The following is a 24,161-nucleotide window of genomic DNA, read 5'->3' as shown; positions in this document are numbered from 1 at the left end:
GGGGGGGGGGGGGGTGGTGCAAGGCGGGAGGACCCGGATGTAGCGCCGGCCGCGGGGCACGCTGGGAGATGTAGTCCGTGCCTCTATTCCCCTTGGCCCGCGTTAATGAAGGCGCTGTTCATTAACCGCAATTAACAGCGCGGGGAGAACAACGGCCAGGAGAAGGCAATTCCTCCCCTCCACCCCCTCCCCAGTCCAGAACCAGGACCCCGATCCTGAAGCACCTCAGGGGGGACAGGGGAGCAGAGCAGGCAGAGATGCTGCTGGCCTGGCCAATGCGAACTAAACCCCAAATTCCCTCCACCCTCAGCCCCAATTCTGCGCTTGTGCCATCCTTTCAAAGGCTCCCTAGCAGCCGCGACCCCCCCGAACAAGCCCGCTTTCCTCTCCCCGTTAAGCATCGCATTAACAATTAGCGCCAGAAGTTCAAGGCCAGTCGCTGAGGCTTTAATTACAGCTTGTGTTTTCACAAGTTTATCTTTGAATCACACCTACAAAGCAGCAACAATTTTACGATTTAAAAAGCAGGCCATTAAACAAAGCCCTCGGAGGCCAGCCTCAAGCCGGCGCCGTTCCTCACACATTCCCGACACGAGAGGGACAGTCGGTCACCGCTGCTTGGCACAGACCCTCGCGCTGGCTCAATTCCGAAGCCGTGGCAGCTCGCCGGGGTCTCGATTCGGGCTCGCCTCGCACCACATCCACCTCGCAGGCAGAGCTTTCAGTGGCTCAGGGACTTTCTGCCCTTCAGCATGCGTCGGAGGATAACCTCGATGCCGGCCGGCGTGCTGATGCGCTTGATCCAGCCGTGGGTTCGTTTGCGCTTGCGGTTGTTGGGCTGATACTCGTTCCCACGCGCTTTTGTGCGGATTTGTTGGTGGTTCCAGGAAGACGCCAGGCCGGCACTGATGCATGCGGGCTTGAAGGAGAGATGGCTTCCAAGAGGCAGCTCCAGGGAACTTGAGAGGACCGAGGCTGTTCGGAGCTGGAAAGGGCAGGCTGCAGCTTGCTGCAGCAGGAAAAATCTTCGGGAAAAAGGAAAAAAAAAAACCAAAAAAAAAAACCAGAGAAGTGAGAAGAGAGAGTAGGACGCTGCTGCTGACAGGAAAATAAAGGGCTTTTTTTCAGCCGTGAGGGAGGGGGCTGACCCTGTCGCGTCCCTCCCCCAGCCCAGGGCCCGCTCGCCCCCCACTCCCCGGGGTTGGGGGGTAACACCACACCCCGCCCGCCCTCAGCCCTCCCCGGGCAGACGGCGACCGCCGTTACCTGCCGCCAACAGCCCGCGGCCAGAGGCGGCCCAGCGCCGCCATCGCCCTCAACCCGTCCTGACAACACCGTCCTCCCAACAACACCGCCTCCTATTGGCTCCCTCCGCCCCGGCCAATCACGGCCGGATAGGAACGCGCATGCGCGCTGAGTGGGGCAGGGGCCGCAAGGGCCGATGGGACTTGTAGTCTTGGGGAGGGCCTGGCCCGCCGCGCTGTTACCGTGGCAACGGCCGCGGGGTACGGCCTGGGCTTGCGAAGCGCCGAGGCCTCCTGCAATGGGGACGGGGCTCGTCCCTGTCACAAGCCACCAACAGAGCAAAAAAACGCCTCTAAGGACTAATTTCTTCCTTGCCAGAACGGTTCTGCCAGCGTCGGCTCTGGCGTTTGGGCCCCTCCGGGGCGGGAGGGCCAGGCAAGGCCCAGGGCCCTGTCACCACACAGGGCCCACACCGCCGCCTCCTTCCCTGCCCGGCTGCCTCACCCATGAGGGGTGTGCTCTGGCTATCCCCAAAATTGTCACCACAAGCAGTGTGGAGCACAGGTATCCATTTTTGGAAGCCCCGCCGGGCACCGTGACGGGCCCGGCAGAGGTTACACTGGTGCTGGGACCAACACCGGACTCTGATCACCTTCCTCCTCTAACATATATACATGTATAAGGAGCAGCAGCATGTAGGATGTGCCAAGGCACGCACTTACAGAAAGGTTCAGCCTCTGCCCGTTCCTGAGTAGGTGAATGTGATTATCTGCATTTTATAGAGCAGGGAAATGAGGTGCAGGAGGAAGAGCAGGACCACTGGCTAGGGGGGTCAGAGGGTGAGTCACCAGTAACCCACAGGATCTCAGTCATCCTCGCCGTCTACTCTGATCATCGAAAAGATCCTTCAGATCGCTTTGCTGGAGGCAAGCCCAGCTGTATCGCCAAGGGCAGGCACCAGCGCTGGGGTTTTTTCTGCACTGGTTTGGTGTGTTCCCACCAAAAGTCAGTACCGCCAGTCCGGCAGGGTGAGGGGATGTGACTCCAGCCCTCTGAAACCCACGGCTGTGAAAATAAACCCAAGAGACATTCGCCATTTTGTATTTGTCCTCCTGTCCCGGTCCCTGGGGGCTACGAGTTCACGCTTTCGGTGCATGGTCACCCGTGCTGAGCTCCAACACGCTCATGGCGCTGACACGCTCGTGGCCTCCGGGAAGCCACAAATACCAGAATGGTGAGAAAACGGTAAAAGGTAAAAAAGGAATTCGGTAGCTCATCCCACTGGAAGGGGCAAAAAACCAGGGCGAGTCCTCCGGCTCCCCCAGCCCCTGGCAGGCTCCCCATGGGCGGGCTGCGGGGCTGCGCTGGGTCTTGCTTTGACTGGCAAGTCTCCTTGTCTGTCACGTCGAGAGCCCTCCTCTTTAGGAGGGATTTAAGGGGCTTTCTATGGCTATAGACTACAAGGACAAATAGCACCCCCAAACCCCCGAGCTCAGTTATGAAGCTGCTCATGGGGAGAAGATGGAAGGAGAGATTTCGGTCTAAAGCAGATGAGCTGAGCTGAAGGCATTGCTCCATCCTTCCCACCAGACAGGCGGAAAAATGTAATCGGAGGAGCTGAAAAGCTGAGCAGCCTGCCAGCGCTGGCACCCTGCATCCTGCACAGGCTCCCGCCGCCTCGGGCATCTCTGCCTCTCCCCCTTTGCCTCCTGCAAGATTTAAGCCTTTCATTTGCAATCTCGACTCCTGACAATCCTTGTCAATAAATGAGGTGAGCATCCTCTTCGGTCTCTCTCTCTTTGTGCGGAGGACTCGGAGCACAAGCTGTGATGTAGGGCATGCGCTGAAACAGAGGGGAGGAAGGTGCTCTGCACGGGGAGCAAAATGGCCAAAAGATGTGGTTTTTTGAAGCTGATGGTGGGAAGGGATTTGAGAGGCGTTAGATGGGGTTGCAGGGGGAGAAGGCGACATGGTAGCCTTGCAGCGGCACGGCATTGCTTGCGCTTAAATAACCCTGTTACATTGAGCATGCTTTGAGCACGGGGTTATAAAAAACTGCCCAGCAATAAAACTTAAGGGACGGCTTCTGTTGTGATGCAATTGCAGTAAATGATTGCTGGCTCTGACTGAAGACCCGCTGTTGCTATGTGCGTGTCAAATCTGCTTGGATTTTCGGTTGGAGACCGAGGGGGCACCTGCACGCATCGCTGCCCGGTGGAGGGGGCAGGGTTTTCTCCTGCCTCCTTGCAATGGTTTCTTCCAGCTTGCTGCTGGAGGACGTTTGCTGCTGGAGGAATCCAACCAGCTTTTCTGCAGCTATGCGGTGGGAGCAGGGGCGATCCCCTTGGAAATCCAGGAGGTTTGGGAAACGGAGGGGGTTAGGCGTGATTTTGGTGGCGGAGGTCAGGCACAGGTTACTCCGCTATGCATTGCATAATCTTTTGTTTCTCAAGGTCTTCTTCCTTCCTAAAGAGAGACGTGTGGCAGGCAGCCAGCTGCAGCTCCAGGCTGCCGTATGTCTTGCAGACGCTCTGCTTTCCCTGCCATGCCGTTTCTTGACTGAATACAATTTGTCTGCGTCCTGCGGGGCCCTCGGCAAAGTCCCACTGCCCGCGGACAGGGACCGGTCCTCCCCCTCCTGGGAGGCTGCATCCCTGCCTGTGCTGAGGATTTCAGGGCTGCCTCCTTGGTTTTCTATTTGTACGACTGATAAAGCCTTCCTGCCTACTTACTCCTGACTGTCCTGATAAAGCTGCTATAATTGTATCAGGACGGGGAAGCCAGGCGTAGCAGGATAAATCCAGGTGCTTGCCACCAGCTGAAGTGGCTTTTTCACATTCCCCCAGAGGGAAGTTCACTTTGCAGGACTGAGACTAAGTGACACAAACATTTTCTTGCATGTATCTGAGATCAGTGCTTAAACAGACATTCTCTTTATGTGTTTCTTGATGCTGCAGTTTCTCCACTTTGCAGAGAGTGAATGAACTGGGGGAGGCTGGGAAGAGCATAATAATATTTGCCCATTTCTCAGGAGTGTCGTGTGTCATCATTAATACTTGTGAGCCCCGGAGGGAAGGGATTAGAGCTGAACAAATTATTATGGCAGGTCGGATTCTGGCTGCAGCACATCTCACGATCCTCTCTGGCACCTCTCCTCTGAGGATTTGCAAGGAATTAGCAGATATCAAGTCCCTGCTACTCCCTGTGAGGGTCCAGAGCTCTGTGCAGGGAGGGGGATGGAGGTGCTGAGCAGTGATGGGACTCGCTGGGTTATGGGGAGGTTCATGGCCATCGGCTCCGGCGCTGAATCCCGCTCACGCTGCCCCTGCTGTAAACGATGCTCTCGGCTCGCTTATTGGGACCAAATATTTACCAGGACTTCTCTCGGCAGAGGTGGGCTCACTGCTGCCGTGGGGGCTGTCATGGAGAAACGCTCCTGCCCATAATTCAAGGTGTCCCCAGTGGGCACAGGACAGGAGGAGGAGATTTTTGTCATTCCCAGCACCCTGGATGTTTGGGACATTGGCTGTCCCCAGCAACCCAGTGGGGATGGGACCACTGTGGGAGGCAGGAACCAGGAGGCTGTATGGGGCAGGGGAGACCCTCTTCTCCGCAGGGATGGCAAGGGAAGAGCCAGCTTGGCTGGCCCGTCCTGGTGTGGGCATAAGTGTGCCCATGCCATGCTGTCGCATCCCTGGGTCAGATGCGGCGTGAGCACTGCCCTGATATACCCCCCCCCCACCGGCTACATGTCAGCCCCATGTGGCTGCCTGTCATGTTACCCCATTGGGCTTTCTGCCCTCCACCCTGCCACATCGCATCTCGTCCTGTTTTTCTCCAGCTGTGACATGGTGCCATCAAGTTGTATAAAATCTGAGGCGCTGCAGCCCGAAGTAGGTCAGTAAGTTGTTTTTCCCCAGCTGGGTTATTTATCGTGGCAGCAGGGAGGGTGAAGCCGGAGAACCCCGCATGGGTGCTCCGGGACGAGGTCTGGACCTGGGCAATAAATCATCCTCCCGGGATTAATCCCCAGCATCCCTCGAGCATCCCCTATCTGCTGGGAGCAGTTTCCTGGGGGCAGCCATGATTTTGGTGGGGAGCGGGATGTGGGCATCAGCTTGGGGCGATGCCATCCGCCTTCCCAAGCCTGCGCCGTGTCCTCTGCCTCACGGGACACAGGGGCCGATGGCAGGTTCACGCCGCGCCTGACTCATTGTTGTGCCTGGCCTTATGTAACCGGTGCCGAAATCTCACTCTCTGCCGGGGGCGGCAGTGGAAGGTAGCCGGGATGGGGGGGGGGGGGGGGGGGGGGTAAAGCAGCTCATCACCATGGTTACCAGCATCTTTGCAAAGTTCTTCACATCCATCTGGTTTCATTTTCAGACCTTTTCATCTCACAGAGGGAACATCCCTTGATGTTTCTGGCTGCATCAGCCGCGGCAGACGGTGTGGTGGGTTAGAGGAGGCGCGTGGGAGGTGGGAGACGGACGAAGCCTGACATTGAGTCGAGTCTCTTAACCTCCTGTCCCTCCATTTCCCACCTAGTCGCTGAACGGCTCGACCGCGATGTGCTCGCTGATGGGATTCGGGTGGTGTTTTCTGAGTCTGATACCCAGCAGGGACTGCCACGTCCTGGACCACGAGCTCCAGCCTGGGCGTATCTGAGTGCAGGCATCTCTGCCCTCCTGAACAGCCCCTCTCTTGCAGCAGGATCCGGGCTCATACCCAGAGCCGATGAGGCTGGAGGGCAGCTCCATGGCCCGAGCCCGGGCTCCTGGATCTGCCTGCAGAGCTCCTGACTGCCAGAGCCTTCCAGCAAATCAATTCTGGAAATGAACAGGATGGACTAATTGAGTTAATCCTGAGAAGTTAATCAATGTTGAGGCGGTTTGGCCAGAAGTCCTGTTTATAATCCATATAGAGATCATTAGTACCTTGTGAAATGGAGGCGCAGCGCAAAGCCAGGCTTTATGAAAATCAGAGGCAGACTCACATCCAGGTCGCACAGGCTGAGCCCAGGGGACCCGTACCCAGTGCAGGTGCAGGATGTGGCCTGCCAGCCATGGGCAGAGCTCACGGACAGCTCACAGTCATGCTCATGGGGACTGCGAGACTCGGGGTCTGCCTGGTTTCTCCTCTCCCCTCAGATTTTCCACCTGCCCCATCTCTCTGTTCAGCATTAGCAGCTCAGAGCTGCTCGAGGATCAAGAGCAGCCCAAGCCTGGCACCAGGCTGGTGCTCCAAAGCACGGCAAGAGCAGTGGTGTGTCTGTCCCAGTGCAAAGGCAGCTGAGCATCTTCCAGCCAGGGCTCCAGCCAGTCTGGTACCCAGCTCCTCAGGCTCATCACCCATCTGGAATTGTGGCTCAGCAATTCCGCTGGCCCCGTGCCAGCGAGGTCTGGATTTGGCTTCTCCTTCCCAGGGCTCCGAGACCTCCTTCTCTTGCTCATCAGCTCGGATGGGTCCATCCCCAGAGGAGCAACGGGTGCCCAGCGGGTGACATAGCTGTTTAGCACAGTGCTCGGCCAGGCTGCAGGGAGCAGGGGACTTCTGGAAAGCTCATGGTGCAGCCAGATCCTGAGTGGATGTGCTTGTATCCAGAAGAGAGACTGACAATGCGAGCCCAGGCACCAAATTGCAGAGAGCTGGGACTGCCATGCCCCATATCGGGGGAGCCCCTGGGGAGCTCCCCGGCCAGCAGCAGGGAGAAGGAACACCCGGGACCAGCTTTGCTGCATTTCCAGTCCCTACAATTCAGCACCCAGAGCCTTACACGGCATTTGCGTGGGAGTCGGGCCACTGTCCCCGGCAGAGCCAGGCGAGAATCAAACACTGGCTGCTGTCCTGAGAGCTGGCAGCACTCCCCGGATAAGCCGCTCCAGCTTTGCCAAGGGAACCGTTACCCGGATCGCCTGCCTGGAGCAAACAGACTGGTTTCTCCCGGGGAAACCCGCGAGCCGTGCATTGGGCTGGGGCCGGAGTGCCTGGGCTCCTTGCCGGCCGGCAGCTCTGGGCAGAGCCCGTCCGGTCCCCGGGAGCGTGCGGGGGCCAGGCTGGGCTTGTTGGGGTCTGTGGGGGTCTCTGAGGAGCGCATGGCGTTGGCTTCCCCAAATGTAGTGAATATTAAACAATGCAGAGAGGGAGCCCTGCGCTCTCAGCCTGCCTCCGTCCCTTGCTTTGTTTTGCATGGTCTGGCAGCAAAGTGCCCGTAATCCTGCCAGATGCACTTGAAGGGGTTGTTTGGGAAGCTAAGGGGGCTGCTCCTGACAGCGTCACTGGGATTTAGACGTTAAATTCCTTCCGGGAACATGCTTTTCCTTCTCCTCCCCCTGTGGGTACCTGCAGCCACTGCTCGGGGGGGCAGCCGGTGCCCCCTCCTGCAGGGACAGCCCCTCTGCGCAGCGCCCGCTCCGACTCTCTTTGCCCATCGGCATCAATAATTCACCGTGTTTAGCTTCATCAATAATAAACACACATCAGGCTGCCAGCCAGGGGAGGCAAGAACCTCCCCAGCCCCCGTCAGCACTGCCAGGATGGCATCAGGCTGTGGTCCCAGCACCGATGCCCCTGGTGCCACCAGCCCTTTCCTACCTCACATCTGCCTTTGCTCACGTCTGGCTTCGCTTTTGGCCAGGCTCGGCGGTCCCAGTATCCGCAGCCCCCTCGCAAAGCCACCCGAGCACATCTGGAAGAGCAAATGTCACGGAATGAGCCTTGGGGACAGCAAGGACAGTGCCACATCCCCCCCAGCCCATGTGGTGCCGGGTGGGGATGTGGGGAGAGGGTTTCCCACCCCCAAGCGGACGTTGGGTCACTGCCCACCTCCTCCCCGGTTCCCTTGCCGTATTATTTTCAGCCTTGGTTTGCGGAGTGACTTTAATTAAAACCTTCATCTCCAGTCCCTGTAATTTCCATCTCTCGCTATTTGTATTGGTGGTTTAGACTAGAGAGAGATATATATATTTAATTGGTATAAATAATGCATTTTCATAGCTGAATCTTTCCTTAGCTCCCTATTTGGTGCCAGAAATAGCATTTTCATTTCAAACAGGCTTTTCTTTGCATGTTGCTTCCCTCGGCCAGAGCAGATTCCCTTCTTGGAGGCCCGCGGCTGTGTGCCAGGGACTGCATGAGTCTGCAGCCACTTGAGTTCATCTCTGCTGGGCATGCATACATCACACCAGCTCGGTGACAGGGACGTGGCCCAGACAAAGCTGAATGGGGAGTGCTGGGTCCATCTTTGATCTGAAACAGAAGCCCATTTGCAGGTGGCTGAGGAGGATTCTGCATTTGGGGAGCACCACATTCAGCCCCCGATGCATCCCCATAGGCACGTTCTGCCCTCGCCTGCGCTGCTGCAGCTTTGCCCAGGGCTGACAGCAAAGCAGGGGGGGACAGGGCTGTCCCTGGTCCCCTGTGCTGCAGCCAGGACCCCCAGCAGGTCCCCACTGGGCACTGGAGCTGGTGACTAATGCCCCCTTCTCCCGCCCCCCCCCTCTTGCCTTCATTGCAGGGAGCATAATGCTGAACAGCATCACCGATGGGCTCCTGTGCTGCCTGATGGGCAAGACGACGAACGCCGTGGGGCCACTGGACAGCGTTGAGTCCAGCAATGGCTACAGCTTCATGGAGGTGAAGCCGGGGAGGATCCTGCGGGTCAGGCACAGCATGCCCAACCGCCCGGCCCCAGAGGGGCCCGAGGAGACCCAGCCCGGCGGGCCGGAGCGGGGCACGGTGCACTGCAAGCGCAAGATCACCGTCTACCGCAACGGGCAGCTGGTGATCGAGAACCTGGGGGACGCCGTCCGCTCCGAGATCCTGCACTGCCAGAACAGCTCGGGAGAACCCAACAGCACTGTGGAGCTGGAGCTCTCCGACCCGGCCGGCCAAGCTCCTGCCCAGGGTCCCGCTGGCACACCAGGATGCGGCACACGGGAAGCAGCCGCTGCCCCTGGCAAGCGTCGGAAGCGTAAACCCAAGAAAGTCATCAACATCGACTGCAAGAAGCAGATCACGAGCTGCAAAGGGACACACAGCGATGTGGTCCTCTTCTTCATCCACGGTGTGGGCGGCTCGCTGGACATCTGGAAGGAGCAGCTGGACTTCTTTACCAAGCTGGGCTACGAAGTGGTGGCTCCTGACCTGGCCGGCCACGGCTGCAGCTCGGCTCCCCAAATTGCCGCCGCGTACACCTTCTATGCGCTGGCGGAGGACATAAGAGCCGTTTTCAAGCGCTACGCGAAGAAGAGGAATATCTTGATAGGACACTCTTACGGGTAAGGGACCAGGGGGTCCCAGGAGGGAAGGGCTAGATTCATCCCCCCTCATCCTCTCCTTGGCAGCAAATGCCCAATAAATCCTGCACTTCAGGGGCTGAGAAGCAGAGGAGGGGTGTGGGGTTTCCCGTTCTGGGTTTATCCCTCAGCTCTGATCTCCTACGTCCTCTTGGTGTGTGTCCCTAGGTCCAGCTAATCCCAGAGCCCATCCTCCAGCAGGGAAGTTGACAGAGCACAGGCTATAAATAGAGTAAGCCCAAGAAAGTCAATTAGATGGAGACTAAGCAGTGCAGAGAGCAGGGCTAGGAGGAGAGGGAGCCAGAGCTGGGCAGGATTAGATCAGAAGGACAAGGCTGGTCCAGGCTGGCAGGCACCCAAGCGGGTCCCAGCACCCTGCTTTGGTCTGCGCAGAAGTGAAACCCCAAGCTCAGCCCCTCTGCCCGGGCGCTGTGGGGCACTGGCTGGGTGTTTTGACTGGGGTTACCCTGCACCAGAAAGGGGGGAGCACGGGTCAAACAAGGGGGTGTAGTCTGGGCTCCAGCCATGGATCCTTGGGATCTGCCTTGGGATGCAGCATCCTCCAGTGCCGTGCAGTCAGAGCATGGCTTCCACGTCTCTCTCTCCCCGCAGGGTGTCTTTCTGCACCTTCCTCGCCCACGAGTATCCAGACCTGGTCCACAAGGTGATCATGATCAACGGAGGGGGCCCAACAGCGCTGGAACCCAGCCTCTGCTCCATCTTCAACATGCCCACCTGCGTGCTGCACTGTCTGTCCCCGTGCCTGGCCTGGAGCTTCCTCAAGTGAGTGGCTGTACCGGCACCACGGCGCTGGGGAGGGTTGTCCCCGGCCAGCCTGGCTTCCAGCCACCGTGGGCAGGGACACCGCGTCCTGCCAGCAGCGTCCCCCACACTCCTGTCCCCCCAACGCCGAGGCACCGCGCTGGGCTAACCCTCTGCCCGTGCCGGCTCTGTCCCGCAGGGCTGGCTTCGCTCGCCAGGGTGCCAAAGAGAAGCAGCTGCTGAAGGAAGGCAATGCCTTCAACGTGTCCTCCTTCGTGCTGCGCGCCATGATGAGCGGGCAGTACTGGCCGGAGGGTGACGAGGTTTACCACGCGGAGCTGGCCGTGCCCGTGCTCCTGGTCCATGGCATGCACGACAAGTTCGTCCCGGTGGAGGAGGACCAGCGAATGGCTGAGGTAAGGGACTGAGTGGGGCTGGAGGGGTGGGGCGAGGGCTGGGGTCCGCCTGCCAGCACGTGGCAATGCAGGCAAGGGGCTCGTCCCGGCACCAACGCCTGCCGCTGCGGCCATCTCCCTCCAGATCCTGCTTATCGCCTTCCTGAAGGTGATCGACGAGGGCAGCCATATGGTGATGATGGAGTGTCCCGAGACGGTGAACACGCTGCTCCACGAGTTCATCCTGTGGGAGCCCGAGACGCCAGCTGGGGACGGGCAAGGGGAGAAGAAATAAGGCGGCGGGACGCGGTGACCGGGCTGCTCCGATGGGAGAGATGTTTCGGAGCGGAGAGGGGTTTGCGAGAGCGGAGGGGTGCGGCGGAGGCTGTCCTTGCCGGGAGCTCAGCCAATTTTCTTTCCCGGCCGCATCGGAGGCTGGTGGCGGAGCACGGAGGCTCCCCAAGGCAGGGGTGCGCGGGGCCGGCAGCGGGAACACGGCAGACCTGGTCCCCATCCCCTCGGGGATGGCATGGCAGCCGCTGGAGCGTCTTCATCCTGTTTCTTTGTAGTATTATTTTCCTCACGCAGCGACCCCCCGGGGATGGAGAGGAGGCAGCTGCGTGGAGACTGGTCCCAACTGCAGCAAAAGAGGAAGAACTTGGAGGGGTTCCTCCAGGGAGAGTGTGTCAGCTCTGGCACCTTCCCAGCCAGGGCTGGAGGAGCTGAGCTGGGATTGCTTTAAGGGGAAGCCAAAGGCTCCTCAGCCTCAGCAGCAGGATTTGCCTCTCCGAGCCCCGCAGTGCCTCGCTCGAGCCATCTGTGGGGCTCGGAGGACAGGACCACCATTTTTGCCAGCAGCCGCGCACATGGCATCCAGCAGCTCCTGCCTGGCGCTGGCGAGGGTCTGCCTGCACAGCTCATCTCTGCCTGGCCAGGAGATGAGGACGAGGAGGTGACCTGCTCCAATGGGCACAGCCAGAAGGACCATCAGCTCCCCCGCCGTTGTGGGACTGGCTTGGCTGTGGTGGGGAGGACAACGCCAAACCTGAGCTCTCCTGCGGTCCCTGGTGCCACCATCCACGCAGTCACGTCCCCAACAGCCATCGCTTTAGGTACCGCAGCACTGGCTTCTGCAGAGCTCTCTGCTTCCCTCCTGCTGCCACATCCTCGAGATGCTCAGAGCCATCACCACCACGCAGCGATTCCCACAGCTTCCAATCCACTCGCCCTTCCCAGCTTCCAGCTCCTCCGTGACTCTGGGACCCACCACCCACTCCCGGACCACATGCCCACAGGGATCACACCCGTCCCTTGTGCACTGGGGGACCAGCAATACACCATCCCGTTGCCACTGTGTCCATCCTTACCGATGACTCCTGTATGGATCCGGGGGATCTTGGAGCAACACGGGAGTGACAAAGCAAACTGCGACCATCTGATTGCAATGGACAACAGCTCGTTACCTGCTGATACCATTCTGTACATAACCCATCGGTCCCATCATCTCCTCCCCTCTGCGCTTTGCATCCCGCTGCCAGGAGCCAGGCAGGACCGAGAAGGTACACGAGAAGTGACGAGTGGGGACCCGGGTGCCGTTGTGAGGTCTGGGAGCTCCTGGCCGCACCGGGATGGGTGGGAGCCCGAGCGAGCCGGGAGGATGCTGTGCTCAGGGGATGGCCCCAGCCTCCCCGCTACCCCAAAGAGCGGAGCCGCTCCCTGCTTTGTTTCCCTCTTATTTACCCCCATCTAAACCAAAGAAACAACCAGTCCCACAGAAACCTCACCCTTGGCCCACGTCCCACCCAGACCCCCTCACCCCAAACGGGGCTGGTACCACACCAAGGCACCCCAGGTTGGCTTGAGGGGCTCCTGGCTGGGCAGGGCTGCTCCAGCCGGAGCTGGCACCCACCTGCAACGCGCCTTCCCCAAGGCTGAGCCCATCTTTCTCCCCAAAGTGAGCGATGTAGAAGAGGAAGGGTCCCTCAGAGCCAGCCCCAGTGTGACAGGGACCCTGCGTGATGAGTGTCCCCAGGCAGCCCCCCTCCGTCCCAGCACTGGGGCAGAGCTGCCCCTCTGCCAGCGCCTGCCCCTGCCCACTGCTGCCACAACCTGTCTCATAATGAGAATTTTAATGACGCTGGGTTCAGATCCTTTCCATGAGCTTTCCCCTGCAACACCCCTCCCACCCCATCCCAGGCAGGGGAGACTCCGCAGCACGGCTGGGGTCTGCAACGAGGGTACCCAGAAATGCCACCATACCCCAAAACACGGCTCGGCCCCTGCCGTGACCCCCCAGCCGGCTCCAGGCAACTGTCGGTGCCCAGCTGCGGGCCACAGCTCTTCAACCTCTGTTTGCCACGGAGTCTGTGCCGCTTGTACCCACATCGCTTATGCTAAGACCAAGGCAAACCACGCACCATAACCCCGCCGCTGAGCCACGCGCTGTGTTAGTGCCATTTCATACAGTAAAGCCGTGTTATATTCTCAGCCATGTCCGACTCGATGATCGGGAGAGATGTGCCGGGCACGGGGTCTGTCCTAGGAGCACGGCAGAGCAGGGAAGCGAAGCCAGAAATCACGTACAGCTTGGATTTCTTAGCAAAAGAAGGCCTGCAGTGATTTTATTTGTCACCCTTTAGGGAAATACAAAAATAGAAAAATTCTAGCCAGTGTTCACGACATAAAACCCGCACCCGGAGTGCATCTGCCTCCTCGGACAGGGCAGAGGGGAGATGCAGGCGGGGGGTGCCCCCCAGCACCCCAGGGTGCTCAGCGCCCACCCTGGATGTCCGCCGGCCGGAGCTGCCGCTCACCCTCAGCCAGGAAGATGCGCATGGCCCTGTGCAGCATGTGAACACCCAGGCGCCGGCGCCGCTCCGCCGGCCAGCTCGCCGCCACGCCGTAGCAGTTCCCTTTCCTCTGGTTGGTGATGGTCTGCAGCCCTGCAGGGACAGGGTGAGCACCCACAGACCCAGCCCCCTGCTCCCCATCAGCACCCACAGGGATGGAGGCAGCCCCCCACCCCAGGCAGTTTTTTCCCCCGCAGAAGATGGGGGTTTGGGGGATCGTGTCCAGACCCTGTGCTGGCAACCAGGGACCCCAAAGTCCCCGTGTGCCCCAGGATGGGCCGCATCCCCACTCTGCGTCCTCCCAGCTCCTGCATGGGGTGGGAGAGAGGGATGCAGGGAGTCGGAGTGACGGAGGAACCGATGCCAGGAGCTGTGGCAGGGGACCGGAGCAGCACCATTTCCCCCTGCCCAGCCCTGCTTACCCAGAGCCTCCACGAGGCAGCCCTCCCGTGTGTAAGCCTCCGCCGGGATGGTGTTCTGGAAGCAGTGCACAGAGATGACGCCCTGCCCGCTCGCCCAGATCTCCAGGATGCGCCGCACCTTGGGGCAACCCTACGGGATGGGAGGCACCATCACCACGGCCTCGAGCTCCCCGATGCAGCCCCCCATGCCCATCACCACGGTCCCAAGCCCCCCCAGCCCATCCCACCTTCCGTGTCCCAGCGCGGTGCTGGCTCAGCGCCTCGGCGAGGTGGCAGTAGGGCCGGGCACGCGTCCCCTTGCCCACATAGAAGATGGCTTCGATGAAGGTCCTGAAGCACTCGGCTGGGCTCAGACAGTGGGAGCGGAGCGGCAGGTTCTGGGTGGTCCTGAGGGTGCAAAGCCCCAGCTTTGAGGCTTGATGCCTCCCAGGGGTCCCCACTCAGCCCGCCCCCCCCCCAGCACGGGGGACGTGCGGGGCAGTGGCATGGCCCTACCTGGGGTCGAGGAGGAGGTAGTTGAAGCTGCACTTGACCAGCCCTTCCCGCCAGTGCCGGCTCCGGTCGGGGCGGTCGAATTGCCAGACCAGTGCCAGCTCGTCCTGGGCGCAGTCAGGGACACAGCCGGTCCGCAGCGCGGCCGCCAGCTCGGGGCTGTGCCCTGGAGCGGCCGTGCCGGCATCGGGGAGCACCATCAGTCTCACGCCGGCACTGTGGGGACCGGCCAGCCAAGCGGTGGGGAGGAATCGCCGGGACTCACCTGCCGGCCTCCCCCGGTGTCCCCTCACCAGCTCCTCCAGCCGCCGCAGGTACAGCCGCCTGGTGAGCTCCGTGACGGGCCCCGGATCATCCCCCAGCGCCCGCAGCCGCCGGCGCAGAGCTTCATCCGAGAGGGGCCGCGGCGGTGCCGTGCGCGCTCGCCCATCCTGGGCCGTGGCGTCCTCGGGGCTGGCGATGGCCTCTGTGCCGGGGCTGTGCTGCTTGGTGGGTACCCGTCCCCGCTCTTCATCCTCGAGGTGGTCCGTGGTGTGGTGAGCACCGCAGCCGGTGGGCGAGAGCGGCACGGCCGGGGTCCCCAGCTCCACCACAGTGCTGCCTGGCAGCCGAGGGGCCGGGAGGCGGCTGAAGCTCCCGTGGGGCTGTGGGGGCTGGCGTGTCCCCAAGGGCAAGGGGTCCTGCCACCCAGAACCATCCTCCAGCACCCTGGGGTTGGGGCTGCCGGCAGCATGGGGGGAGTCCCAAGCATCTGATGGGGAGTCCTGGGGGTGGCCATGGTCCCCAGCGGCCACCAGGACCGCAGGGCTAGAGCTGGGGGAGCCCTGAGAATCTGATGGGGACTCCTGGGGATGGCCGTGGTCCCCAGGGACCAGCAGGACCGTGGGGCTAGATCCAGGGGAGCCCTGAGCATCTGATGGGGACTCCTGGGGATGGCCGTGGTCCCCAGGGACCAGCAGGACCGTGGGGCTAGATCCAGGGGAGCCCTGAGCATCTGATGGGGACTCCTGGGGATGGCCGTAGTCCCCAGGGACCAGCAGGACCGTGGGGCTAGATTCAGGGGAGCCCTGAGCATCTGACGGGGAGTCCTGGGGGCAGCCACGGTCCCCAGGGACCAGCAGGACTGTGGGGCTAGATCCAGGGGAGCTGCTGGCCCCTGGGGGAGAGCTGGGCTGGCTGGGGGCTCCAGGGAGGATCTCGGTGTCATCCAAAGAGCCTGTCCCCTCTCCATCCCCGCTAGACACATCCTCACCCCCCAGGGTGATGCAGCGCCCTGAGGTGGTGACAGGGTCCTTGGGGACACCCCGGGGTGCTCTGAGCCTGGGGGGCCTCCGAGGCATCTCCAGCGTCTCATCGAAGAGGGACGAGGAAGAGGAGGCACTGAGCCGTGCTGCAGAGGCCCGGAGGCGGCTCTTGGTCCTGGGGGTGACGTGGCAGTGACTGTGGGGCTCCTGGTCCCAGGGGGTGTCATCCCCAGCGGTGAGACTGGCCAGGCTGGGAAGGGGTCTTGGAGTGCAGGGGGGGGGAACCCTGGAGGCTGCACCCCTGGAGCTGGGCAAGCAGCTCCCCTACATCACCCACATCTGAGCCATCCTTGCAGCAAGGGGCTGCCCTTGAGGTGCCCCAAAAATCCTCACTCTGCACCCGCTCTGCGTTTGGGGGGCTGGCAGGGGGCAGCTCCCAGGTGGCAGCTCCGGCTGGGGAAGGGGCTTCGCCCAGCTCCGACCCTGCGGCTGCCCTGGGCTGGGGGGAGCGGCGGTGCCAAACCCCCGGGCACCCCCCGGCCTCGGTGGGCTCCAGGGTCTCCACGGCGGTGACGAAGCACTCGCTGGCACTGCTGCTGTCCCCAAGGCTGCTGCGGTCCCAGTCCCCAGCCCCAGCCTCGAGCACTGCCGTCCCCAGGTCGGGGGGCAGCCCAGCCCAGTACTGGCCCAGTGCTGGTCCCCGGGGGACACCGGGACGGTGCTGAGCTGCAGCACCTGGGATGTCACCATGCGGGATCCCCGGGCTCCGGCAAGCCACGGAGCAGCTGCTCAGGCCACCGTGGAACGGGGGAGCTGTGGGAGATGCCCTGTGTCCCCCCAGGACCCTGCTGCAACACTGGGGCTGGGGGGAGTTCAGCGACCCACTGGGACCAAAATCCTGCTGGGGACAGGGGCTGTCCCCAGTGCTGGGCTCGAGAAGAGCCTCAGGGGGACCCCCCGTCCTTCCCCCCATGGTCTGGCTCTGGGGTCCCTCCCCGAGCTCATCCCTGGCCGAAAGCAGCGTGCTGGAGGCGAGAGGCTGCGGGGGGAGAGCTGAGCCCCTGGGGTCTGCCTGGGGCCATGGGGCGAAGGAGGGGATGGAGAGGGAAGGGGGCTCTGGGGGACAATCCAGCCAGAGCGGGGGGTCCCCCAAACCACAGCTGCCCCCCAGCTCCAGCTCCTCCAGCTGGGACCTGCGGGTGCTGCTCAGGGGCCCGGTCTCTGACCCATCCTCAGGGAGCTGGGAGAAGACGCTGTCTTCGGTGCCGTCCTCGGTCAGGAAGGACAGGGAGCGCCTGGGCCCCCCCGGGTCTGGGGACAGAGATGGGAGTCAGCATCCAGCCCCAACTGGGGGGCTGGATCAGCCCCCCTGACACTTGCCCCGGCCACAGGGGCACCCTGGGGACCTCACCCTCCATGGGGGCCCAACCTCGGGCATACTGCAAGTCCCGCAGGATCTGCACACACGCACGGTGGCCCTGTCCCAGCACCAGGTCGATGGCTCGTTTCCCATCCTGCGGGGAGGGGACATTGCTGTCACCGCTGCCAGGGCCACCACGGGGTGACAGACACGGCCCCGCCGGGGCCAGGAGGACACCCGCTGCTCACCCACCCCACCGATGACGGGGGTCCCAGCCCAGGCAGCATCTCCAAGGTACCATCCTCATCCCCAAAGCTGTCCTCGCTAACCTGGTCTTGGAGCTCCGGGACCCCCCATTTCTTCAGCAGGACCTCGAGGCACCTGCAGCACCCCCAGGACGTGGCGACGTGCAGCGGCATCAGCTCCTCGGCGGGCCTGGAGCTGGAGCAGGAGAAGGAGCAGGAGCAGGAGCAGGAATTCACCCCCAGCCCACTGCACACCCCCGGCTTGGCCGGCACGTCAGGGTCGTGGCCGGCAGGTCAAGGGCATGGCTGTCCCCTCTGGGTCACACAAGTGCCACCGGCCCCGCAGCCGGGTGCTCCAGCATTGCTGGGGGGGGGACACACACAACACTGCGTGGCCCCGGCAGTTACGTAGCGTTGGGGTCCCTGCCGTGGTGCAGCCCCCCCCCGCCCTAAAAGGGCCCCCACCGCCCTGCAGCACAGCTGCAGGTATAAATAATGGCTCCCGGGTCGGAGCCACACACTGGGGCACCCAAAGCAGGACCCCACCAGTGTGAGGACACCCCTGTGCCCCCCCCCGAGCCCCCCCCCCCCCGTGCAACGCACCCAACACCCCTCTGCCCAAGGCAGCAAATGCATACACCCCCCCCGCCCTGCTCCGTGCATGACCCCCCCCCCCAGGGCCACATGTGCTGCACCCCCTCCCAGTGCCTGCACCAGCCCCCCCCCCATACCCCCAGTGCAGTGCCAGGGGCACCCCCCTCCCCAGTGCAATCCCCCCCCCCCGGGGGGGGCAGCGCATACAGGGCTACCCCTAAGCAACTCCCCCCCCCATTCCCCCCAGGCCCGAGTTGCAGCACATGCAAGGCGCTCCCCCGCCCGGTGCAAGGCCGGTATTGCAAAGCTCCCCCCCGTGTAATGTCCCCGTCGTGTCCCGTTCCGTGTGTCGTCCCCCCCCCGCGCAATGTCCCCTTACGGCTCGCGCCATCCCGCGCTGCTCATGTCCCGCGCAGGCGCGCGGCGCCCCGCCGGTTCGAACCCCCCGCCGCACCGCCGCTCATTGGCTGGGCTAAGCGACCAATAGGAGCCGGCCGAAGGCAGCCACGCCCACCCCGCCAGATGTGGTGGCAGCTGGAGGGGCGGGGCCGCACCGCCCAGTGCCTCCCAGTAATTGCACCGGCTCTGCCCAGTGCTTCCCAGTAACTGCACCGGCATCACCCAGTGCCTCCCAGTAACTGCACCAGCACTGCCCAGTAACTGCACCAGCACCTCCCAGTGCCGCCCAGTAACTGCACCAGCACTGCCCAGTACCTCCAACTAACTGCACCGGCACCGCCCAGTGCCTCCCAGTAACTGCACCGGCACCGCCCAGTGCCTCCCAGTAACTGCACCGGCTCCACCCAGTGCCTCCCAGTAACTGCACCAGCACCACCCAGTGCCTCCCAGTAACTGCACCGGCACCGCCCATCGCTCTGCCCCGCTGTTAGTGGCAAGAGCCCCAGTGCTGCCCCAGGCACCCAGCCGCCCCTCGGGGTCCCCACGCCAGCACCGCCGGGCGCAGCAGGCGCAGGATCCCCGTCCCCGTGCCTGAGGGTGGGGAGAGCACAGGGCCGGGGGGGGGGGTGACGCCCCCCCACGTTTCCGATCCCGACGCAGGAGCCGCAGCATCAACACGACACCCGCTCAGGAAAACGCGTTTCTCTTTCCCCCATCCCAAGTAACACCGTACGGCCACCCGCGGCAGCCCTTCGCCGGCCACCCCCTCGCCGCCGGCAGCGGCTTCTCCGCCGGCCGCCCCCCTGCCCCGGCTCAGACGGTGGCTTCGATCTCGGGGGGCTCGTCCTCCTCCAGCAGGCTGTACGCCGCGTGGGTCTGGAAGGGCCGCTGCAGCGGGTGCGCCAGCAGCTTGGCCATGCAGTTGTGCAGCTCCACGGCCGGCCCCGTCAGCGACACCTCGTACTTGTAGTTGGTACCTTTGGTGTCCAGGCTGCTGAAGAAGGCGTACATCTCCTGGGGGGGGGGCACGCACACACGCACACACACACACAGAGGGACGGGCAGTGAGGGCAGGGGGTGACACAGCCCCCAGCCGCGGCGGTGGGGGGGACGCCCCATCCCGTATTTACCTTCCAGCTCGTCTCGTCGTCCTTCTCCTCCACCCCGTTGTGGATGTAAACCACGTCAAAAAAGAAGTAGGGACACTGCAGCATTTTCTGCAGGAGAAGAAGCCCGGAACGGCACCAGGAGGGTCTTCCATGTGCCGGGATGGACCCGGAGCCACCGAACTCACGCCATGGGGGGGGGCACAGTGGAGGGAACTTACCTTCATCTGCTCCGACATGGAGAACTGGGGCTGGCAGCCTGGGCGGCCAAACACCAGGATGGTCCGGACCACGTAGGGCGGCGGGATGGTCTGCACGTTCTCCGTCACCGGCAGCTCGATCTTCTGCTGGCTGTGCCGGGAGGACGGAGGCAGCTTAGGGACCCCTGTGTCACAGGCAGGGCTGCCTGCGGCTCAGGGACAGTCCCCCCCACCTCGTTAAAACTTCATGACAGTCTGACAGCTTTGGGCTGGGACTGGGAAAGCAGCACCCACCCCAGGAGCTGTTCGGGTTAAAGGCTCGTGGTGCTTTTACAGCGAAGCAGAGAATTCATAGCCAGGTGGGAGCTTCACCCCCCCGCCCCAGCAGGCCCCATCGTCCCCCCCCCAAGCCCTACTCACATCAGGTTGAAGAGTCCTTCCAGATCTGCAGCCCCAGGTAAGGACTGATCCTAGCACACAGACCCCTGCCCACCCCCAGGGACATACGGGACCCAAACCCGGCGGCCAGGCTGGGACCGGGGCACCCAGGAAGCTCCCGCAGAGGGAGGCGACGCCGCCGGGCACTGGGGATGGACCAGGGTGGGGAGAAAACGCCAATAAACGGGTGTTTGGTGGGTCTGGAGGGTCCGGGGTTAAACCCTGCCTTGGGGGATTCAGGGACCCGGTTCGACCCTCCAACCTCAAACGCTGACACGGCTCTGTGCCGCCGCCGGCTCGGCTGTGCCGGGGATGCCAGCGAGGCTGCGGATCTGCTGCCATCTGCAGGCAACAGGCCCGGAGGGTCCCCGCTTATGCTCAAGGGACCCCGTTTGCACCCAAGGGACTTTGAAGGGTCCCAGCCCCCCCATCCCAGCCCCACAGGCGGTGGGATACTGAATGACTTGCAGATGACGGTCTCCAGGTCATAGAGGCAGCTGCAGACCTCGCGGGGGTCCGAGGTGAACCCTGAGAGCTGAGAGGAGCCGGGGTGAGGGGGGCACAGAGCTGTCGCTGTCCCCGTCCCCCCCCCATCCCCGCGGCCCCGCTCACCCACGTGGCGTCGTTGTTCACCACCACCAGCGCGAACTCGTGGCACTTGTCGATCTTGTGCTTCGTCCTCACGAACATCTCGATCATCTTCTGGGAGATGTTCAGCGCGTTGGTCTTGGACCTGCCGCGGGGGCCAGAGCTCAGCAGGGACCAGCGTCCCCCCCAGGCACCAACTACACAGGCCCCCGTCCTGGCTGGGGATGGCAGAGCCGGGGTCCCCGGGCCAGCCCAGCCCCCAACACTCACCCGTTAAAGGATTCCAGTTTGGGCAGAGCCATCTCCTCCGCCAGATCCAGGCAGATGATCTGCGGGACAGAGCCACGACTGAGCTCCCCGCGGCCCCTCACCCTGGCGTCGGGGCTGCGCCACCCCCCCCCCCGCAGACACTCACCACCTTCTCGGGGCAGTTCACCCGTGGCGTCTTGACCTGGACTTCGGTGGGGGGTGCTGGACCGGGCCAGGCGGTGCCGTCGGGCGCAGCCGTACCCTGCGGGCTGTCGTCGGCGCTGGCCGCTTCGCCTTCCCCCTCGCTGCGGTTGCCCACGCTGGCCTGGGCGCTCAGCGCCCGGTCCTCGGCCCCCTCGGGGTTGGAGCGGGTCCTGGGTCGCGGTTCCGTCGCCTTCTCCTCCTCCTCCTCGGCGGCGCTGCCCGCCTCCGACGTGTCCATCACGCAGCCGCGCTCCATGGCGGCTCCAGACCCTTGCCTGGGGGGGGGGGTGGCTGTGGGGTGTCGGCGCTGCCGCAGCCCTGTGCCCCCCGGCCCCTCGTTCTATGCGCCCCTTCTTCATGTCCTCCCTGCACCCCCCCCGCCCCATGTACCCCTTGCTCACGTACCCCCTGCCCCTCACCCCCCTTGCCCCGTGCACCCCCCCACTCTGTGCACCCCCTGCTCACGCACCCCCTGGACCCCCCCGCTCTGTGCACCCCTTGCTCACGCACCCCATGCACCCCCCCCCACACTCTGTGCACCCCCTGGACCCCCCCCTGCTCCGTGCACCCCTTGCTCACGCACCCCATGCACTCCCCCACTCTGTGCACCCCATGCACCCCCCGCACTCTGTGCACCCCCTGCCTATGCACCCCCTGGACCCCCCCCGCTCTGTGCACCCCTTGCTCACGCACCCCATGCACCCCCCCCCCCACTCTGTGCACCCCCTGGACCCCCCTGCTCCATGCACCCCTTGCTCATGCACCCCATGCACTCCCCCACTCCGTGCACCCCCTGGACCCCCCCCACTCTGTGCACCCCTTGCTCACGCACCCCCTGGACCCCCCCGCTCCGTGCACCCCCCGCCCCACGCACCCCCGCACCCCGTGGACCCCCCCCCACGTTCCCCTGCCCCACGCCCCCTCCCGAACCCCCCGGCACCGCGCACCCGCTGTTCGCGCCCCCCCCCACGACCCCCGCGCCCCCCCCCCGGCGCGCGCTCACCCGCTCCGGGCCGCACGAGCCCCGCCCGGTACCGCCCGGAAGCGGCGGACGCGCGGGGGCTGCTGGGATTTGTAGTTCTCCGGGGTCCGGCCGGCCACGTGGGGGCAAGAGGACACCCCCGGCACCCCCCTGCACCCGTGCACCGCCCCCTGCACCCCAAATCCTCATACGCACCCCCCTCCGCCCATGCACCATCCCTCTGCACCCCAAATACCCACGCGCGCCCCACTGCACCATCCCTCTGCACCCCAAATATCCACGCGCACCCCCCCGCACCATCCCTCTGCACCCCAAATATCCACGCGCGCCCCACTGCACCATCCCTCTGCACCCCAAATACCCACGCGCACCCCACTGCACCATCCCTCTGCACCCCAAATACCCACGCGCACCCCCCACACCATCCCTCTGCACCCCAAATACCCACGTGCACCCCACTGCACCATCCCTCTGCACCCCAAATATCCACGCGCACCCCACTGCACCATCCCTCTGCACCCCAAATATCCACGCACACCCCCCACACCATCCCTCTGCACCCCAAATACCCACGTGCACCCCACTGCACCATCCCTCTGCACCCCAAATATCCACGCGCACTCCCCCCCGCACCATCCCTCTGCACCCCAAATACCCACGTGCACCCCACTGCACCATCCCTCTGCACCCCAAATATCCACGCGCACTCCCCCGCACCATCCCTCTGCACCCCAAATATCCACGCGCGCCCCACTGCACCATCCCTCTGCACCCCAAATACCCACGCGCACCCCACTGCACCATCCCTCTGCACCCCAAATATCCACACGCACCCCCCACACCATCCCTCTGCACCCCAAATACCCACGTGCACCCCACTGCACCATCCCTCTGCACCCCAAATATCCACGCGCACTCCCCCGCACCATCCCTCTGCACCCCAAATATCCACGCGCGCCCCACTGCACCATCCCTCTGCACCCCAAATACCCACGCGCACCCCACTGCACCATCCCTCTGCACCCCAAATATCCACGCGCACCCCCCACACCATCCCTCTGCACCCCAAATACCCACGCGCACCCCACTGCACCCATCCCTCTGCACCCCAAATATCCACGCGCACCCCCCCGCACCATCCCTCTGCACCCCAAATATCCACGCGCACCCCCCCGCACCATCCCTCTGCACCCCAAATACCCACGCGCACCCCACTGCACCATCCCTCTGCACCCCAAATATCCACGTGCACCCCACTGCACCATCCCTCTGCACCCCAAATATCCACGCGCACCTCCCGCACCATCCCTCTGCACCCCAAATACCCACGCGCACCCCACTGCACCATCCCTCTGCACCCCAAATATCCACGTGCACCCCACTGCACCATCCCTCTGCACCCCAAATATCCACGCGCACCCCCCGCACCATCCCTCTGCACCCCAAATATCCACGTGCACCCCACTGCACCATCCCTCTGCACCCCAAATATCCACGTGCACCCTCCCGCACCATCCCTCTGCACCCCAAATATCCACGCGCACCCCACTGCACCATCCCTCTGCACCCCAAATATCCACGCGCACCCCACTGCACCCATCCCTCTGCACCCCAAATATCCACGAGCACCCCACTGCACCATCCCTCTGCACCCCAAATATCCACGAGCACCCCCCTGCACCCATGCACCATTCCTCTGCACCCCAAACACCCCTGCTCCATCCCAGCACTCCGAACACCCATGCGGCACCCTCCAGCACCCACTCACTGCCCCCCCCCGCACCCCAAATACCCCTGCAGCACTCCTTTGCACCCCAAACACCACCCTCCAGCACCTAAACACCCACGCGCTGCCCACGGCACCCCTGGGCTGGCTCCCTCCCAGCCCGGCACACCCCAGCACCCCATGCAATGCCTCCTAGCACCCCAAATTCTCATGCACCCCCCCCAAGTGTTCTGCCTGCCCCCCCCCCCACACAAACTCCAGGGGATGCTCAAGGACTCAAAGCTGGGTGCATCCACCCGCGTGGGCGCGAGGGAGCCCGGGCACACGGGGAGGGTCCGGCGTGGGGCTGAGGTGCCGCGGGGCAGAG

At 63.4% G+C, this 24,161-nt stretch overlaps 4 protein-coding genes across 4 annotated transcripts; 1 reads left to right on the top strand and 3 right to left on the bottom strand.

The window, feature by feature from the left end:
* Nucleotides 1-425: 425 nt before the first annotated feature.
* MRPL34 (mitochondrial ribosomal protein L34) lies at nucleotides 426-1,387 on the bottom strand. Its single transcript, XM_030034284.1, has 2 exons — nucleotides 1,267-1,387; nucleotides 426-1,025 (listed from the first exon to the last, which is right to left on the bottom strand). Exons 1-2 carry the CDS (start codon nucleotides 1,308-1,310, stop codon nucleotides 722-724), a joined length of 348 nt encoding a protein of 115 aa, XP_029890144.1. The 5' UTR covers nucleotides 1,311-1,387; the 3' UTR covers nucleotides 426-721.
* Nucleotides 1,388-2,670: 1,283 nt separating this feature from the next.
* On the top strand, nucleotides 2,671-13,183 carry ABHD8 (abhydrolase domain containing 8). The gene is made up of 5 exons (XM_030033212.1): nucleotides 2,671-3,016; nucleotides 8,759-9,521; nucleotides 10,152-10,322; nucleotides 10,501-10,717; nucleotides 10,842-13,183. Exons 2-5 carry the CDS (start codon nucleotides 8,767-8,769, stop codon nucleotides 10,989-10,991), a joined length of 1,293 nt encoding a protein of 430 aa, XP_029889072.1. The 5' UTR covers nucleotides 2,671-3,016; nucleotides 8,759-8,766; the 3' UTR covers nucleotides 10,992-13,183.
* Nucleotides 13,184-13,296: 113 nt separating this feature from the next.
* ANKLE1 (ankyrin repeat and LEM domain containing 1) lies at nucleotides 13,297-18,870 on the bottom strand. Its single transcript, XM_030033214.2, is given in 9 exon segments — nucleotides 13,297-13,638; nucleotides 13,968-14,097; nucleotides 14,195-14,354; nucleotides 14,463-14,634; nucleotides 14,725-15,982; nucleotides 15,984-17,014; nucleotides 17,115-17,217; nucleotides 17,393-17,504; nucleotides 18,282-18,870. Coding segments are annotated over 9 exon segments (3,378 nt in total). The 5' UTR covers nucleotides 18,521-18,870; the 3' UTR covers nucleotides 13,297-13,465.
* Nucleotides 18,871-18,988: 118 nt separating this feature from the next.
* Nucleotides 18,989-22,178, bottom strand: BABAM1 (BRISC and BRCA1 A complex member 1). Its single transcript, XM_030033213.2, has 9 exons — nucleotides 22,090-22,178; nucleotides 21,049-21,361; nucleotides 20,904-20,962; nucleotides 20,658-20,778; nucleotides 20,502-20,580; nucleotides 20,028-20,052; nucleotides 19,629-19,758; nucleotides 19,432-19,518; nucleotides 18,989-19,315 (listed from the first exon to the last, which is right to left on the bottom strand). The coding sequence occupies exons 2-9, from the start codon at nucleotides 21,340-21,342 to the stop codon at nucleotides 19,115-19,117; spliced, it is 996 nt and encodes a 331-aa protein (XP_029889073.1). The 5' UTR covers nucleotides 21,343-21,361; nucleotides 22,090-22,178; the 3' UTR covers nucleotides 18,989-19,114.
* Nucleotides 22,179-24,161: the final 1,983 nt, after the last annotated feature.

The sequence above is a fragment of the Aquila chrysaetos genome, chromosome 12 (assembly GCF_900496995.4).
Source record: "Aquila chrysaetos chrysaetos chromosome 12, bAquChr1.4, whole genome shotgun sequence".
Classification (NCBI taxonomy): domain Eukaryota; kingdom Metazoa; phylum Chordata; class Aves; order Accipitriformes; family Accipitridae; genus Aquila; species Aquila chrysaetos.
This window is presented reverse-complemented; position numbering and strand designations above follow the sequence as displayed.

Bases quoted from the DNA above. Each gene is read 5' to 3' on its own strand.
- MRPL34 (XM_030034284.1), bottom strand. From the start codon at position 1,310: ATGGCGGCGCTGGGCCGCCTCTGGCCGCGGGCTGTTGGCGGCAG. The intron at 1,026-1,266 runs GTAACGGCGGTC...TTTTTCCCGAAG, and splicing joins CCGCGGGCTGTTGGCGGCAG to ATTTTTCCTGCTGCAGCAAG.
- ABHD8 (XM_030033212.1), top strand. From the start codon at position 8,767: ATGCTGAACAGCATCACCGATGGGCTCCTGTGCTGCCTGATGGGCAAG. The intron at 9,522-10,151 runs GTAAGGGACCAG...CTCTCCCCGCAG, and splicing joins TTGATAGGACACTCTTACGG to GGTGTCTTTCTGCACCTTCC. The intron at 10,718-10,841 runs GTAAGGGACTGA...ATCTCCCTCCAG, and splicing joins AGGACCAGCGAATGGCTGAG to ATCCTGCTTATCGCCTTCCT.
- BABAM1 (XM_030033213.2), bottom strand. From the start codon at position 21,342: ATGGAGCGCGGCTGCGTGATGGACACGTCGGAGGCGGGCAGCGCCGCC. The intron at 20,779-20,903 runs GTGAGTGTTGGG...CCCCCGCGGCAG, and splicing joins AAACTGGAATCCTTTAACGG to GTCCAAGACCAACGCGCTGA. The intron at 19,316-19,431 runs GTAAATACGGGA...CCCCCCCCCCAG, and splicing joins ACGACGAGACGAGCTGGAAG to GAGATGTACGCCTTCTTCAG.